The following is a 19,049-nucleotide window of genomic DNA, read 5'->3' on the forward strand; positions in this document are numbered from 1 at the left end:
GATTCCAGACATAGAACTCCAATTGTTGGTATCAAAAAACAAACCAAGATAAGTTTTCCAGAAATGTATTAAAGCTTTTCGCATATCATGTAATTAGCAAGAAGAAACTCCAAGAAAGAATATGTATATACAAAACATTATCCTCAATGGTGCAAAATATATGTTAAATTGGCACATGGTATGCTGATTCTGCACTCTAGGGTTTGAATAAAATTGATGACTCTTGACCTGAAATCAAACCCATAGCTAGAGCCTTAACCTACATATACAGAATAGTGAAAGTACAAAATCTATAAGCTGATATCAAAAAACTTCAAAAAGAATATAAATATACAAAACATTATCCTCAATAGTGCAAATATCTGTTAAATTCAGCACATGGTATGCTTATTCTGCACTCTAGGGATTGAATAAAATTGCAAGTCTTAACCTTCAATCAAATCCATAGCTAAGTTGCCTTGAACCTAAATAAACAGAAAACTAGAAGTACAAAATTTAAAATAATAAGCTGATATCAAAATAAGTCTAAATCTGAGGGAAAAAAAATTATTATTCTTTAAAAGCACAGCATCATTCCCCTGCAGTTTGATTACAATAAATAACCCATGAAATATTGAGGCACAATCTGCTAATTTTAGGACTTTTAAAAACCAAAATCTGACCCAAAAATATCCAGCAGCTCCAGAATGAAATATAAAAAAACAACTTTAACTGGATATTGTAGCCATAGATAAAGTAGCCCTAAAAATAAGACAAAGGTGCCTATAGATAAACTGAACTTGCACTTATCAATAAGACAAAAGTAAAGACTTTCAATAGGTACTTCAATGAATGAATAATCAGCAATACTGCACCCAGAAAAGCCTGCCCAAAACAAAAGAGTCTGAATTCTGAATTTTCTAACTGCTGCATCTGTGCTCTGAAAAACAGCTGAGTGACCAGCATAAATTTGAACAATATTACACGCCTTGCTTGTTTCTTTACACTGTCAAGTCAAATTTACTCACCCAAGGTTTTTCCTTCTAGTATATTATTAAGATCTAACTTACTCTTACTATTATTAAAAACATTTATAATATTTCACTGAGCTGCAAAATGCAAAAAAATAATAGAAGAAAACAAAATCAATCCACAGTTCAGAGGACTAGGAGGCAAGCAAATCAGGGGGAAAATGTAACCTCGGAAAAAGCACATGCTCGAACAATGTGCTTATGAACAAAAGAGTGCAACTCATCTCCTGACAAAGCATCCCATATTTTTCTGCAAAAAAGCCAAAATTCAAATACTTAGACCTGAGTTCAATTTTATGGTGCTTAGGATTAAATTTTGTTATGCTACACAAAATACAGTTATTAGTTACAAGTATGGCTTCAATGATTATGACTGTTACAGAAGATAACAACAGGATACATTATGTCTTTGTGCAGGAAATGCAATGTCCAATACAGATACTAAGAAGCATTGCTTATTGCTCACAAAGAGGCATTTGAGATTGTAATCTTCCTCAATTGGCTAAGAGAAAACTTGTTTGTTTATCACTTCCAAAGGACGAAACATTCATGCAACACTAGAAAGATACAATGCACCTTTATCGTTTATTATATGCAGTTGCACAAAGATATGGACTCTACTAAGATCACCTCTGTGGAGATGGAATGACTCTCTAGTGTACTCACAATAGGAAAAAGTATCCTACAAACAGTGTAGCAAGTACACAATATGTGTAAACAATAATAAATGCAATTAGGGAGATACAAGGTAATATGAAGGCAATAAGTAGGCAAATATAGGTAGGTGTTTGTTCCTACATCAAACACAAGTCTTCAAGGCTTTCTCCTCCTAAGAAAGGTATTTTGGAAGGCCATAGTTAGGTCTGTTATGAGTCACAAGTGCATACATGACTCAGCAATTGTCCTTTGATAAATGGCTGAGGATTAAGTATATGGACACCAAGCCCTTGGTCATAACCTTAAAAAGGTGAAGTCACTGTCTAAGTGATAAAACAACAAAAATGTACTTCTCTGTCCATGGCCTGTGATGTTAACCATAATTATTTAATGAAAATACCTGTGACCTAAAGGGGTTCAATAGATCTAGGAGAGAAATTGGATAGGACAAGTTTACTAAACAAAGAATGTTACTATGATGTCAATAGGTACCTTAGCATATTAAGCACACCTAAATCATGATATGTAACGTGGCCCAATCTTGTAAGATACCAATGGTGGAAGATTCAACAGATCAACAAATCCTTTGACAAACAAAATTTTAGTAAAGCATTTCTACAGAACATATAATTCTCATCCTTGTGCTTCTGCATGGTTATTCTCTTCGCTTGAAGCATTCATGTTTAAGTTTTAACTATCGTGGTGCAAACTAGAGCAATATATAAAAGAGAATTATACAAAGAGAAATTATACACAGACAAAACACCCAAGGATAAATGCTCAAGATGGATTACAACACGCTTTTTAAACATTTAAGTAGTTCAAGAACCAATGATGAATGAACATCTCAAGTTCTTGATTAGATGCACAAGCCAAAGCAACCACTTTCATATATAGAATATATACACTAAAAGGAACCATGTGGAATCTTTGCTAAAAAAGGTACACCTGCAAAAAACAAAACTAATTAATAAAAAATTGAAAGAAGAACTAAACAGACCAAGAAAAGTTGATTGTTAAATGAAAACCTCTTGGTCCAAATTTTGAAAGGCCATCCAACCAAAACCTAGTAAGAGGGATGTATTCTCAATAAACAAAGAAACTGATAGATTTTATGCATGACAACATTTACAATAATCACAATGAAAATGCTAAGAACAATTGCAGTACCAGCAAAGCAATCTAACAAGGCTCTGCATATCCTTACAGTAAGAAATCCTCATATTATGTTACATTTGATAGTGCTTAAACAAAATTTAATAAAAATCATAGTAAAGATGAAGCAATCATTTCTTTAATAACTCCTACATACAAACAAACAAAAACTGAAAGTAAATATAATTTATTTTCTGTATTACTATTTATATAGACACTGGAACATTCATCCAGAATCTTAAGAACGCCATGACTAGTATATGGTTGGGACAATTTGTACACAAATATATCAAAACTTATATACATATTTACATGATACAAAGAACATCCCTCCACAGACATGCATATCCCTTAGTGAAACACAGGCATGCATACCACATGGCCCAGATATTGTATATGCCAGTATCAAATCACAAGGCCATATGTGGGCCACGTAAACTGTTAAATGGATTTGGTTTTCTGGTTGTCCACAGTTGCATCTGTAAACACTTAATTTCACCACGTCTAAAATGTCATACACTAACATTACATCTTAATTCCATGTTGACATTTCCTCATTATCATGCTAATTCCACTTTCCATTCCCACCACTAAATAATTAAATAATTTGTATTATTTAGTTAGTTAGACTAATGCTCATTCATTTATTCTATAATAAATAAATAAATCCATCTTCACTTATTTCTCCACAACTAATTAAAAAAATTATCTACTCAAATTCCATTATTACTCATCCACTGATTCCTCCCTGCTTTTAATCCATACATAACTAATTAATCAAAATAAATTAATAATAACAATGTATTACCTCACCCATGTTAAAGGCCACTAAGGAGTCATCATAACTCCCTATTGACTATTCTTAGTCAATGAAGATTCTCCAATCTTATCATGTGATCTCGATTGTTCGATCAAAATCAAATCCTTGCTGTTCACATCCTCAGCCAAACACATCTATAAATTTACCTTCATCCCCCATCAAATAAAGGCAAGATCTTCAAAGCTTGACAGGTACATGCTACAGAAATACTGTATGTATCCTTGAGAAACCATAATCAACCACAACAAGAGCAAATCCATAAAACAACGAAGATATCTCGCTTACTAAGCGATGATGAGATTGTTTTGATTTTGGTCTTTTTATGGTCTATTCGAGGTTATGTTTGATTTCAGAATGAGAATATTCCTGTCTTCAACTGTGCAGCCCTCATCATTTAGATTGGTCAGAATCCCCAGCATTGCCTTCAGTTCTCTTACAAATGAGAATTTTATCTAAATCAGAGTCCATGGTTAATAATTCTCAACAAATTCTGACAGTTATTTTATAGAGGAAGTACTTTACTACTTCAACTGTGCAGCCCTCATCATTTAGATTGGTCAGAATCCCCAACATTGCCTTCAATTCTCTTACAAATGAGAATTTTATCTAAATCGGAGTCCATGGTTAATAATTCTCAACAAATTCTGACAGTTATTTTTATAGAGGAAGTACTTTACTACTGAGCAAGAAGAATGGGTTACTCAGTTAACTTTAATTTGTAAATTTCAAAAAATTTGGCCCTGTTTTGTAGGAGCTTCATGAATGGATGTCTCTACATTGTAAGCCTTTGGTCATAAATGATTTCATATAATGCCCTTGAGTAAAAGGTTGGTTCTTGGTCAATCTCAAGATGATTAAGGTTCCCCCTGCTCAAGGGGCCCATGGTCCTAGACAAAGCTTTCTTGTTGACAAAATCATATACTCCTTATATTAATCCCCTCAAAACTCTTTCCAGGTTTTGACTGAGGCTTCCAAACCTTCATCTGCAATTTTGTAGTGAGGAATGTATATCCTCTATCGGGAATTCTTTGGCTCATCTATTTTATGTCGTTGATGTGACCAGATGATGAGTCACTTCAGCTTTTTAAGGATTTGCTTTGTCCAAAAATTTACTAAATGAAATGCATATAAAAGTTGGCAATAGGGCTTGGAAACAACAGCTTGATTATAAAGGGATGGCATTTAGATGTAAATCATTTTAAGTTACAGTCACTTAGATGCAGCTTGCCCAAAGCTCTTCCTTCTATTTCATCGTCCCACATTCTTGAGGCTAGCCACAGCGAAGGGAGCTGATCTCAAAGTTTGGTGGTTGAATCTGGTAGTCAAGATGACATAGGGTAGCAGAAGTGGTGGATGTATGGAGTAGAAGCTGGACATTAGCTAGAAAAGTTGGCCAGCTTAATCAAGGGAGTAACTCATCAGTAAAATGGATCATGATAAGACAAGTATTAAGGGCATTGAGGGGGAAAGCAAGGGGTGAAGCATGGAGTGTGAAGACTAAAATGGCATGACTGATTCGGGGGGAGATGCAAGACAAGGACAGAAATAGGGCCTGTATTGGCACAACACAAGGGAAGCAAGGACTGCCTTATTGCATTTGCTAGCCAGAAACTAATATAAAGGAGGATCTATATGAGAAATATAAGATCAACCAGTGAGAACATAATCAACAACACTCATACTACTTCCATGAGGTAAAAAAGCAAATATATTAGAATCAGAGAAATAAGAAAACCATCAAGGATGACAAGGCTCTGAAAGTCTCCCATCCAAAGTCTCCAATAAGCCAAGTTCATCCATGTCTAACTCCAAAATCAATCATCATTAGCAAGATCATGAAGGGGTTTCTAGTGGGCCCTATCGCAAGCATTAAAGTCACCAAGAAGATTGGCATCACTCAAAGGTGTAGTGGGATATCTCTAGATAGAGATCAAAGTAAGAATCACCCTCAGCGTGCATGGCAAAGTCAGAAAAGGGGTAGGGGCAAATTTTAATCAGCAATGGAAACATCCCAAAGCAAGGGTGGATCCCCCCAAATATGGAACCGTTGTATCTAGAATAAATCAAAGGCCAACCACAAAATCCTTGCGTGGAAGATGCAAGCTATTCTACCTGAACCACAAACACCTGCTGATCTATGATTCTCACAATGGAGGGTAGAGGCCTGAACATAACCCAAAATCGGAAGGAAGAACTGAGACTTGAACTGGGTACGGCAAAAATGCAGGATGAATTGCGATTGGTGACAGAGATGAGCAAGACTGTTGAATACTTTGATAGAGTTTAACATGCAATTGTTGTGCAGTGTCAAAGACTTGAAAAGGCAGATGCTTCTAGGTTACAATGAATAAAATGATGTGGAGCAAGCGAAACAAAATGCAACAAAAACAAAACAATCAACACTGAAGAAGTATGTCAGCCAAAGAAGAAAATCCAAGAGTGACAAAAGGGTTATAATGATCAAAACCTTTAAGAACTTTATGTTAAAAAAATATATACAGGATTAGCAGTTAAAATAAGTTAGCTGGAGAAGAAAATCCATGAGTGGCAAAAGTAGTATGTTGATCTTAACTTTTAAGAACTTTATGTGAAAAAAAAATACAGGACTAACAGTTAGAATTGATGTCTTGATACATACAACTTCCCATGCATTATATCAAAAGTAAATGAAACAAAAGAAATGAATAATACAACTTCCAGGCTTTGATATTATTCTTTTTATGTCCCTAAGAGCTTCTTCCAGCCAAAGATTTTTACTTTAATTTCTTATCGCAATCTTTCATAATTATGGTCTGATACTTTTGGCAAAAAATTATTATATTAAATATTTTTATCATTATCTGTGTTATCTGAGTCTATCTGTAGGTCAATTAAGATAGTCATGACAATTGCAAAGCAAATGCTGTACTTATACAGATACTTTTGGGCAATCTTCATGGAAGCCATTATAGACAAAATAAGAAGTTGAGTGAGCTTTATCAATAAACACATGTTATCCTTTATATATTAAGTTCAACCAGAATAGAAATTCATGTAACAATACTCAGGTGTTAATATTGTGTTTTGCATGTACCACGTTTTTATACAATAATTTCCAGTTTCATTTTCTTTAGCAATTGATCTGATACTAATCTGCACAGCAGTTAAAACAAGGGCATTTTACATACCAACCACGATCTGTGTGATCAGATTTTGTCTGGAGGTAAACGAAGCAAAGAATGATTGGTTCATAGGAATGCTATTTTTCACTAGCTATTAATAAGCTAAATTGGAACAAGTATTTCAACTCAGCTTAAAAAAAGGGCATTTTGCATATCAACCACCTAAGTCACAAGGTTCGAATTCAAATTCGAATTCGTCACCAATGAAATTTGGTTGAAATTCGGAAAAAAATTCGACTAATATAAATAAATAATTTTATAAAATTACTAAAATAAATAAACTTTAGTATATTAGCTTTTATATTTTATATATATTAATAATAAAAAATATAAAAAATATATTTTAAAATATTAAGTTTTAATCTATAACATTAATATATTAAAGAAGAAAAAAACAAAACAAAATTAAAAAATATTACAATATTTATGTGTTTTCATATGTTAAATTTTATAAAAAATAAAAAATAGGGCCTGTATTTTAATAGCCACCCATTCACATTGATTCCTTGAGGACAAATAAATAAAATATATTCAATAGTTAGAATATATTAATAGCCCCCTTTTAATAGCGTGGGTTTTAGTCAGCAGACGAGAAGACCTGCTCGACCGACGGGAAGACCTGCTCGCGGATACTTGTTCGATGGTTCTACGCGCTGTCCATCTCGTTCTGTCCTCCATTCCAGTGATGTGCAACACTTCGGCTTCACATAGGAGCTATTGCCATGAGCTCCCCGCCATGATCTCCTCGATGGTTCATACAGGAGCTATGGTCGTTTGATCGCTAGTATAGAATCGTTGCCCTAGGTTTCGAATATTCACTGCATTTTAAAAATTATTTTCAATAAACAAACTTCAATGCCTTCTCTGTACAAATTTGGGTGAACTTAAACGAATTTTTAATATTTTTATGAAGTTCGCCGAATTTCAAATTTCTACCTTGAAATTCGGCGAATTCTGTGACACAGTCAACCACAATCTGTGTCATCAGATTTTGTCTGGAGGTCAACAAAAGAAAGAATGATTGATTCATAGGAATGCCATTTTCACATCTAGCTATTAATAAGCTGAATTGGAACAAGTATTTCAACTCAGCTATTCATATATTCTCTTTAAATCATCAAAGAATGAAGAATCCAAGGAAACAAACTCAAGATCTCATAACATCACCATAAACCCAAAAGATCCAATGCTTGATAAAACCACACAAAAATTGTTGTATTCAAGGGCAAAGTAGCACCAAGAGAAACCTCCACCTTGAATGAGCTCCTTTACATGAGGTTTCTCACAAAAATTCTCAAACTCTTTCTTTCATCCCGCATTCCTCATTTCTCATTTCCATGTCAAACAAATATAGGTGTTCTATTTATAGAAGATGAATGCACTTATAAATGAACATGTTTTGCAAATGCAACTTACACTTCTAGAAATGAATTCTAATTCCTTCATAATAATTAGGAAAATAATTCCAGCCCAAATAAACTTGACCTAAGTTGTATATGTACACCAACATTACCTACAGAAAAATTGTAATTAGTCTACACCAACATTATCTACAAATACGTATATAGTGGAGAATGAATACTTTCACCTCAAAAAAAAATTTGATAACAAAAAGGCTTGTTATCACATAAATCTTGCAATGCTTCTTTATATTTATGACTTTATTTAAATGGCATTCAAACCAGCCTTCGGACAGGTGTTAAGAAAATAAAAAATGAGTCACGCTGCAAATCCATCTACAAAAATAGCATTTCCTAGAAAGATCAGCAGACCCAAAAATTTAGAAAGTTAATAAGAAAAGAATGTTACGCGCTAAAATCAGCTGATCCTGATGCTGCACGCATAGCACGATTATCAAGGCAACAACTCCAGACGGCACCCTTGTGCCCTTCAAATGTCCCGATCCAATCCCCTGTTTCACCATTCCTTAGCATTGTACTAGAATCTGCAATCAAAAAGAAAAATGATAAAATACACTTACAACAAAGAGGAACAAATGATAATCATAACCTACACTTCCAACAACAAGCAAAATCAATCTGCACGTGAATAACATAGATATCATGCATGAGTTCAGCATGCTTTTCTTTATTACTAACCATATCTTCTGAATATTTCTAGAATATGACCACAAATGCATTGTAGTATGCTCCTAAATCAATAATATTACCCTACTCAGATGTTTTTACATAATAGGGTATACATACATGGAACTTGCACCATCTTATTAACGCGATGTGTCATATTGCTTTGATTAGGCTCTCATATTGGGAGATAATAAGAAGTCTAACCTTGCAGAAAAATTATCGTATGATGTGGTTCTAAGCTAGGTTTAACCTGAGTATATAACACATTTGGTTACACCAGTAATCTCCATATCTTGAAATGCCACATGGTGCCCAAGCAAAAATTGGGCAAATGAAAGAACTGTTCAATAAAATATCAATAACAAGTACCATCTTGGAACTTCAATCTTTGTGGAGTACCAGTTCAGACCCAACCCAATTCCACCAAGAGGAGAATTTAGGGCAACTTCTAGCAATTGGTCCATAACAGAAACAGTGACTGATATAGTGAGACATGCAACTTGGCGAAGTTCGTTATGTTCATAACTTCATGGTATGGATGGGCAATGGAATCACTTACATGAGTCACATTTAATCCTTTATCTATGTAGGCTATAAATAAGAATTCAATGAAATCGTCCGTTGTATGAATGTAGCCTTGGCCCTTAGTAAGGATGCCCCCTCAAAGTAACACTAATTTCTTAGTCTGTTATATATTACTCTTGGGCTCTGAACTTTTAATTTTGTGCACTTCAGTTTGATTCCATATGATGATGATTGAGAAAATCGTAAAAACAAAGCAGAAAGTTTTCATTGTGATTGAAATCCACAAGTCCCCCTTGGATCACCAGCATACATAACCAAATGAGCTATATTCAACATTAAAGTCGCCAGTTTGCAGTATAAACATTGGAATTGCCATATGATTTTCCTTGCAATCTTAGCATATGCAGTGATTTTATTCAGGAGAGGATAGAGCGTCTTTTGGGCATCTTTATTCTGTGTTTGGTGTGTCATAAAACATGCACCAACAGATACCTTAGTATTTTATTCTGTGTTCGTATGTGCATAAAACACACATCAACAGGAAGTTATTTTATTTAAGAATTATTAATATTTTATTTTACTTTAGAATTATTTTACATTATTTTATTTAGGTAAAAGTTATTTTAATTATTGATGATATTATTTTATTTTATTTACTTAAACAATCATTTTACTTATTTAAGAGTCATTTTTATTTTTACTTAGGACTTAGGAGTTATTTTATTTATTAAAAGAGTTATATTTTATTTTAAATATATGTTAGTTCTTTAATAGATTTTGTTAACACTTATGACATTACACTCCATCCCTTGTTGCCACTGTAGTACACATCTTGGCATAATTAAATATAGATCACTCGAGAAGGCATATATGTAAGGATGCTTTCATGTAAATGAGTCCCATAATATATTCTTAGTAATGCCTTTTGGCCTTACTCATACATCATTCAATTTTCAATCTCTTGAAAAGTGTATTCAAGCCTTTCCTTCAAAGACACATGACTGTTTTCTTTGATAACATTTTGGTTTACAATAAAAAATAGAAATTCATGCAACAAGTGAATTATGTTCTGCAACGATTGGAGGAATATCAACTTTATGCCAAGCCATCTAAACGTTCTTTTGGTGTAAAATTAGTTGATTATCTCAAGCACTCTATGTTTTGATAGAGTGAATGTAGATATAATGAGATCAACAATGATGGACTAGCTACTATCAAAGAATATCACGTCTTAGAGGGTTCTTGGATTTTACACTAGGCCACCACAAATTTGTGAAGAATCAAGGCCACATTACAGCTCCCTTTACAACACACATCACATTAGATGTCAAAGTGTGGAGTGTCAAAACAACTAGAGCATTTAAAACCCTAAAAAAAAAACATACTGCTCTTGTTCTTATCATATCTAATATTTAGTAAAAATTTCATAGTGGAATATACTGCTTCTGGAAATGAAAATATTGTATTAATGTCAGATGGTTTATAGAAAGAATTTAAAAATCAATTATTGAAAGCAAGGGATGCATCATAATCTACAATCGAGTGGTGACATAACTATTTCATGGGGAAACATATCAAAATCAAAACAGATCATCCTAAGACCAACATTCGTCAAACAAGCAACAAAAATGGGACACAAAAATGCAGGATACAACTTTGTGATTAAGTGTAAGACAGGGATTAAAAATGAAGTGGCATCTCAAAATATGCAACAAAATCAGAAGTCATCCACCAATTTTGTCTAGAGGAATAACTTTTTATAATACAATTTGAATAGTCATGTTAGAAGCTTTCAATACTTGATGCATAACTCTTCTTATCCCCAAAATGAGAAGGGCTAACCAAGATAAAATGCAGGATACAACTTTGTGATTACGTATAAGAAAGGGATTGAAAATGAAGTGGCATCTCGAAATATGCAACAAGATCAAAAGTCATCCACCAATTTTGTCTGGAGGAATAACTTGTTACAATACAATTTAAATAGTCATGTTAGAAACTTTCAACACTTGATGCATAACTCTTCTTATCCCCAAAATGAGAAGGGCTAACCAAGATAGTAAATGAATGCCTTGAAGGATATCTTTGTTGCTTTGACTAACATTACAAATAATTAATTAGGTAAAACAATTACTTTGGGAATCAATTACTGAGTATGCCCTTAAGGCCTCTCGCACTCGTACTAAGTACATCTGGGTACGGGTACATACCTAGGTGTACCCAAGCGTACCCAAAGGCACTAAACACCAAAAAGTAACAAAAAAAAAGACATTTTTTACTTTTCTTTTTGGTATCCAAAAACCCTAAAATGCCCCCAAAAGCATCATTTCACCCAATACAAAGATCCTTTTGCTCTCTTCACTCACTCTTTTCTCATTTTCTCTAAAAAGAAGTTTTTCTCAAGGGCATAGCCCCTAAACCCCCACTTCCAGCCAGCAAGGGAACTGCCATGCCCCCGCCTTGACTAGTAAATACCCTAATGAAAGAAAATTGTCTTTTCAAAGACTTCACAATTTTCTCATCTCCTAAATCAAATTCAGACAAGCAAAAATGTGAATAAGCTAGAGGATGCCTCAAACAACAAATTCATTAGACTAATGGTTCTCCGAAAAGGTATGCAAGATGAAGAAACATTGGTTAACAAGCTAGCAAACAATAAACATTAATATAAAGATTAACCGAGTCCATTGCAATCGAGGGAAAGAACAAATCATAATAAGAAGAAGCAATCTAATTAATTATTTAGGAATTGTGTTTACTGATTATATTAACAAATGTTGTTATTAATCCTTGACGAGGTGCAGTCACCTTAATCATTATTAGTTAGAGACAAAGGGCATGTAATCAAGGGTCGCCACTTTCGCAAGAGGGATACCTGTACGAAGAGACAAACCCTTCCGTCCCATCCAATAGGGAGAGATATATATTACCTCCAAACGGACAGCATTGAACAAGATGGACAAATATTTAAATCAGCAACCCAATAAGTGGATCAAAATATCAAGACAATCAATTCAATCAGCATCAAAAGGCATATCAATCTACAAGTCATCGGCAATCAAGCATATAGATCAACCAGATCAAAGATTACTATATATTACAATCAATAGCAATCTTATTCATTTGTGGTATGCATGAGATTTATACTAAATGTATGCATGAAGAAGATATCAGCTAACATATAATTTCTTATGTGATTGGTATAGTTGATGACATGTGAAATGCTAATCAATCTAGATTCTTAATTTATTTATTTATCCTCCCAAGGGAACAATCATATGTGGGTGAGGAAGGAGATGCATTTGGGAGAGCAAGTACACGTTTCCCTTCTAAGTACACCATCCCAAGGGATGGAATTGTCTTGGTTAGATGTTCCTGCCACTTGTGGGCCAAGGGGTCGAGTTGTCTTGGTCGGATACTTCACGCCCTTGCGCTTAGTTGTGGATGGCCTCGGGCACCCTTTGTGTTGTCCTCCACAATCCTCATGATGGTTGACTGTCGAAATTAATTCAAAGGAGTCTCAATCATAGGAGGGTGAATAAGGTGGCACGAATAGGGAGGGCAGGTACAAGCTTCCTCACTAGGTACACCACCTCATGAAGAATGGATGGCAAAAGGCCACATGGAGCCAAGAGGAATGGCATATCTGCTCTTGGGCTTAGCGTGAGGATTGCTTCGGGCACCCTATCATGTCCCCTTATCTGAGCCCGTTATGATTGAACCCTAATAATGAACTGTAGACATTATATGATTAAGATGGTTGTGAATATATGTTCTTAACCCTAGTAGTAATAATTGATTTTATGAATTGTATTTTCGATAGTTGTCTAACAATATTGCAAGGTCTCAACCAGGATCTATCTTGCTTTTTACAATCTTTGGGCAAACTTATATCTCTAACTATATTATGTTCCTTGTTTTTATTGAACTTGTGATTCTAGAGCAAATTTTAGGGTAATCCCAAGAGGGGACATTACAGGAGCAAAGTTCCCCCCTTTATCATTGGGTTTTTCTCACATCTAACACCATGTGCAGCTTATCATTGTTGTCCCTCAAACCCATTAGGGTCTCCACTCTTAAACCCCTGCTAATTATTGGGATCTCCTATAATATAAGAAATTTGATTACAATGAAGGAGTCTGGGAATGGAGACCAGAATCAAGAACGTAGACAACTAAAATTATCACTATTAAATGCCAATTGATAAAGATAAATATTAAATATTTAGCTATCAATTGGCATTTGGCAGTGATTAATAATGAAGTATCATACTATATATCTATAAGTATATAGTACCCAAGGGATTAAAAAAACATACTTCTTTGAGACAGCAACAAAGCTAACCCCAATCATCATCCACATCATATCCACATTAGCACCATAATGTTCAAACAATAGAAAATCACATTCAACAATAACAATTTGTGCTTTATATTCTCAAAGGATAATGTGGAAATGGCACAAAAAAGAATTGAATGAGCAACGGATCCATAGAAAACATAAATTTAAGAAAAAGGATAAGAATTTTCTCCATTTGCCCACCATCCACTACTTCATATTTGCAAGAGCACTACATGTTCTAAATAGTAGAAAATCACAATCAACATCGAAAAACTTGTGCCAGCATAATCAATTTGTGCCATACTATTGAAGAAATAATCATGTGCACGACATATTCTAGACAGTAGAAAATCAAAATCAGCATTGGCATGCTAGCATAAACAATTTGTGCTATAGTATTGAAGAAACCATGAGCACTACATGTTCTAGCATTAACAATTTGTGTTATAGTATTGAAGAAATCATGTGCAAGTCCTCAGTGAATTGATGGAATAGAATCCTTGTCACAAGAAGCCAGTGGAGAGAGTTCAACAGAGGAAACCATTTGCAAGCGCTGAGTTAATTTGATGGAATGGAAGCCCCAAGGATCCAAACTGAAGGTTCATCACAGGTGGAAGGTTTATTGAAGGGATGTGTAAATCTTGAGTGAATTTGACAGAAAAAATAGCCAAGAACATATAAACCAAAGGTTTTTCTACAAGTTCAACCGGGGTGACCACCTCCAAGTCCTGGGTAAATTTGATAGTACAGATGACCCTTGGTTTCTATGCCTTAAACTCTGATTGTTTGACCACAAGTGGTTGAAGCAAAGCTCGACCAAGAAAACTGTGTGCAAGTACTGGGTAAATTTGCCAGAATATATAGCCCTTGAAAATTAAGAAAAATATTTTCAACAAGAATGGGTGGAACATCGCTCAACACACGAAACAAATTGTAAGTGCTGAATGGCTTGCTGAGATGGAGTCCCATACAACCGAAGCTGAAGATTTTACCACCAATGGGTGAGGCATAGCTCACCGGGGAGTACCATATTCAATTCTTGGGTAAGTTTGAATGAAAGGGTAGCTCTGGGAATCTTCGCAAGCAAGTGGGCCAAATTCTGGATGAATTTCAAGGAATGGCAAAGATTTTCATACGATTTGGTAGGCCACAGCACTACGAAGGAGAGTGTCTGCAAGTTATGAGATAATTTGTCAGACGGTATATCCTTGGGCATTTAGACAGACGCCTCTTCCCAAGTGAGCAGTTTAAATTTTAAACGTTAATAGTCTGAACATATCAATCTGACCTAAATAGCATTCAAAATCGCCTGATCTAAATGGTACTTTTTTCTTTGCACAAAATAAACAAATTCCGGAACATGATCACATTGTTTCAGAAGAAAAAAAAGAAAAAAAAATTAAAATGCCTGAGCTAGAAATAACTTGCGATCCTTGACAGAAGCAACCAAAAGAAAAGAAAGTATAAAAGAAGACAACTGACCTTTGCTAGCACTAATAAGGAAGAAGCCATCAGGAGTAACCGGGCTGTAAAACAAATCCACAATAGGCCGCGAATGACCATGGCAGACAAGCGGCACAAGAACTTTCTTCTTATCCATTTTAGTTTCTTTAAACCCTCGAACCAAAAGTTTATTACAATAACAACGAATAAATCCTTATATTCTTTGCCAAATAATTTCAAAAAGACTCTTGGCGCTATAATCCGGGAATCCTGAGCTCCCGCTATGTGAAAGGTTTTAGGGAGAAAATCAAAAAAAATGAAAAAGAGGGGTTGTGGTGATCAGAAAATTGGGGTTTTTGCGAGGGCTTCTAATGGCGTCGGGTGCAGTGAGTGTGAATATGGGTGGTGGAAGAATTAGCGAAGAGATGAATTTGAAGTGACGGAGTGAATCGTTGTGGAATGGATTTGGATGAAAACCTCAGACGAGGGTTCGAAAGAAAAAAGTGAGCGGAGTGGCCGTTTTATTAAGTGCAGGAAAAAAGTTTCAACAGTGGGGCCCGTTAGTTGTAGTATATTTTCTCGACACTTCCCCGAAAGACACGGACGTTTGGGTAACCTCTCTGCATTGGATTGCAAAAATGCGTTTCATTTTCAATGGTAATGGTACTACAATGGTGTACGTTGTCTATTCATATTTTTAATATTTTGTTTAATGTGTTCCACAATAGTTATCATATTAAATTTAAACTAGCATCTTATAAATATTTTTAAAATATTAGAATTTTTTTTTTTAGATAAATGTATGAATTAGAGTATAAATATATGTATCATATGGTTCTTATGTTTATTGTTTATATTGTACATTTATTTATAATATTTTAAGTGTTATTTCTTATATCTTAAATTTTATTTTAATTCGATCACCATTTATTTCATAACTTACGTTTGAGCTTGATCTTATGGTAGATGAGTCTAGCATATTCTAGTATTTTTTTTAATTCTTTTTGTTCTTTTGCATTGGAATAGAATGTTATTCAATTGGAATCATAAAATTTGTTGTTGATTAAATTATAAATCTATATAGTTTAAATAATACAAACTTTATCTTAAGTAATGTGAATAAAATAAAGAAAATATAAGTTGGATAAGGAGGACAAATATGTTTCTATATTGACTCAAATTGGCAAGTATCCACCTATACATCACAAAAGTTTCATTGAATTAGTTAAGAATGGATTGTTTTGTAAATCATATATTACTAAGATACGTATAATTTAAAAAATCTATGTAAAATACGTCAAGAGATATCAAATTTTAAACAAATGATCATAATTTCAATCTTAACAAGAGGATCAAATCCGTTTGTCAAAATTGACTACTTATATTTTAGATCTAAAAGTTAATCATATTCTAGGGATTTAGCCCTATGGAGAAAAATTTATCTTTGTTCCACGTGGCACTATATATTCTGGCAAATTCACTCAGTACTTAGACTTTACATTCTCCCTCCTCTAAACAATTGTTTGGCTTGGTACTCAATTTATTAAGTAGCCAGGAAGATTATCTCAATGCATGTGAACCATTTGAATGATTGTATAACCAATTTTTTCTTTATTTTGATTTTAACAAGGTCAAAATAGACTTACACATATATAGATAATATATTATATTTTTAATGCTTATAACAGATGAGAAAGAATTTAAAATGGTAAACATGTCTTTTACCAAAAATATTGCATGAGACATTGACGAATGTTTGTGTACTCCAAGCTCTTTGGATTGAATTTGCACCTTTGACATTTGGGAACTCACCCAACCTTTAAAGGACATCTATCGATCGTTAAATGACGAGAAATATCGATTTACAATATATAGAGTTCGTGAAGAAGAATGTAATAAGTTTAACATATGAAGATGGTTTGACCTATAATATTCATTAAATGTGAAGATAACTCCAAAACCCATTGCATTTACAACATCAGCAACAACTATTATCCATTCAATACTAAATAATTTTGTCATGAAAATCATCACAATTTTTTTTTTCAAATTATGAACTTTAGCTATGTCAATGGCAAAGGAATTTTAAAAATTTTACTTTTGAGTTGTATATCTAATGATTTAATATGATATTTATAATTTAACCTTGTCAATAATCTTATTGTGTCTGAAAACTTGATTGGATTTCTATTTTATATTTTATAACTGCAAATAATAGACATGAATATTTATATCATTTAGAAAAGGGTTAAAAATAGTCAAATAATGGAAGCAAAACAAAAGTATGTTTAGTGGAGCAAGGATATTGTTAAGATAGGGGAGAAGTAGAAGGAAACAAAAAAATTTAAGTATTTCTAGTTAGAGGCATGAATAAGAAACGAGGAATATGTTTTTTATTAAGTTAAAACAAATTTTGAAGGAGCCCTGAAATCGTTTACATCAAAATGTTGCTAAGAAACAAAAAACAAAAAAAGACTCGGTAACCAACCAACAGCATCAACACAACCTATTGTAATTCCTTAAGAATTTAAGTAGCTTTAAGATCTTTATGAATAATGTGATCATGAAGATCCATCACCTCTTAGATGACTTGAGAGTGGTCACCCACATATTTTAATTGGCTTCGAGTCTTGGCAGAAGACCCCTACACCTTAACCGACGTCATTTTACCTTGATCAAAAAACATTGCCAACAACACCCATGCCCATCCCAACAGCATCCTCCCTCTCCCCTAAAATCTTTCATTTTTCCAAATTGACACCCATCCTTAGGGATTGGGATTTCTCATCAATAATGCAAAGACCTAAAGCGTTGTTTTAGGCAGCAAATTGGCTAACGCTCACCACAATGTTAAGATTATTGTGAACCTTATTGTTAAACAATTTGATCAGAGATAGAGAAGATAACAAACTTACTATATTTTAACAAGGATGGACTTTAACATAAATCACTACAATGAATATTGTTCTCCTTGATTTATATCTAAGTATAAATCTATAACTTTTATTCTTTATTTAATGTCGACAGTTTCTGGATTGTTTGATTGCCACAGTGATTGATTAACTTACTGAAACTGTCAATATTCTTTGGATATGTATAGGAGACGTAGAGCCATGCCCATGTAGGGACATGACTTCTACGTGCCTTTATGCCACATAGAGTGATGACCCTATGGGGACATGACCCTCCATCTCCCACCCATTGCATCAGTTGATATTAACTAATGCAGCCCGATAGTTATCATGATTATTATATCGACCATGTCATTTAATATTTATGTTTTAATAAATATGCACATATCAATGTCTATATATTGATTTTATTCGATCTGATGGAAGCTATGCACTTAACACTTATTAACAATGTCTTCCAACATTACGATTGTCTTCTCATGGTCCATTTTCATGGTCTTGACATCTAGCCACCTCCTCAACTAAAGCCAGCATTTTCATTTTGTCCTCCTTACCCATAACCCAATTATCATCAGTTTTCAAAACATCAATCATGTTACAAAGGGAATTGATGCTCTCTTTAATAAGGCTAATTTTAGAGATAAATAAATTGGAAAAATTGACTTGCGCTTCTACATACTTCTTAACCAACACTGTGACATCCTCATTACCAGTCTAAAGGTGTTTATCTAGACTCACTTCAACTTTGGTAGTAACAACCTCCTCAATGCTCAAATCATCCCTCACAATTGGTTCTCTTTATCTACAACACCAATCTTCCCCATAGCCATATCACGTTTATTTTCTTTCTTACCTACTTTCCCTTTCTTAGTAATATGGAGTCTATAAGACTCCTCCACCCCCATTGTTTGATCATCCCTTATCTCCTTCTCCTTCCC

General features: G+C 34.0%; 1 protein-coding gene across 2 annotated transcripts in view; it reads right to left on the reverse strand.

Moving 5' to 3' along the window:
* Positions 1-15,778, reverse strand: part of LOC131051570 (uncharacterized) — a 56,817-nt gene extending 41,039 nt beyond the window's left edge. For both annotated transcript variants that reach the window (XM_057986144.2, XM_057986143.2), the window contains exons 1-3: positions 15,239-15,778; positions 8,613-8,748; positions 1,179-1,260 (exon numbers count right to left, since the gene is read on the reverse strand). In XM_057986144.2, the coding sequence (XP_057842127.1) occupies positions 1,179-1,260; positions 8,613-8,748; positions 15,239-15,356 (336 nt within the window). In that variant the 5' untranslated portion in view covers positions 15,357-15,778. The remainder of the gene's footprint in view (positions 1-1,178; positions 1,261-8,612; positions 8,749-15,238) is intronic.
* Positions 15,779-19,049: the final 3,271 nt, after the last annotated feature.

The sequence above is a fragment of the Cryptomeria japonica genome, chromosome 7 (genome assembly GCF_030272615.1).
Source record: "Cryptomeria japonica chromosome 7, Sugi_1.0, whole genome shotgun sequence".
NCBI lineage: Eukaryota > Viridiplantae > Streptophyta > Pinopsida > Cupressales > Cupressaceae > Cryptomeria > Cryptomeria japonica.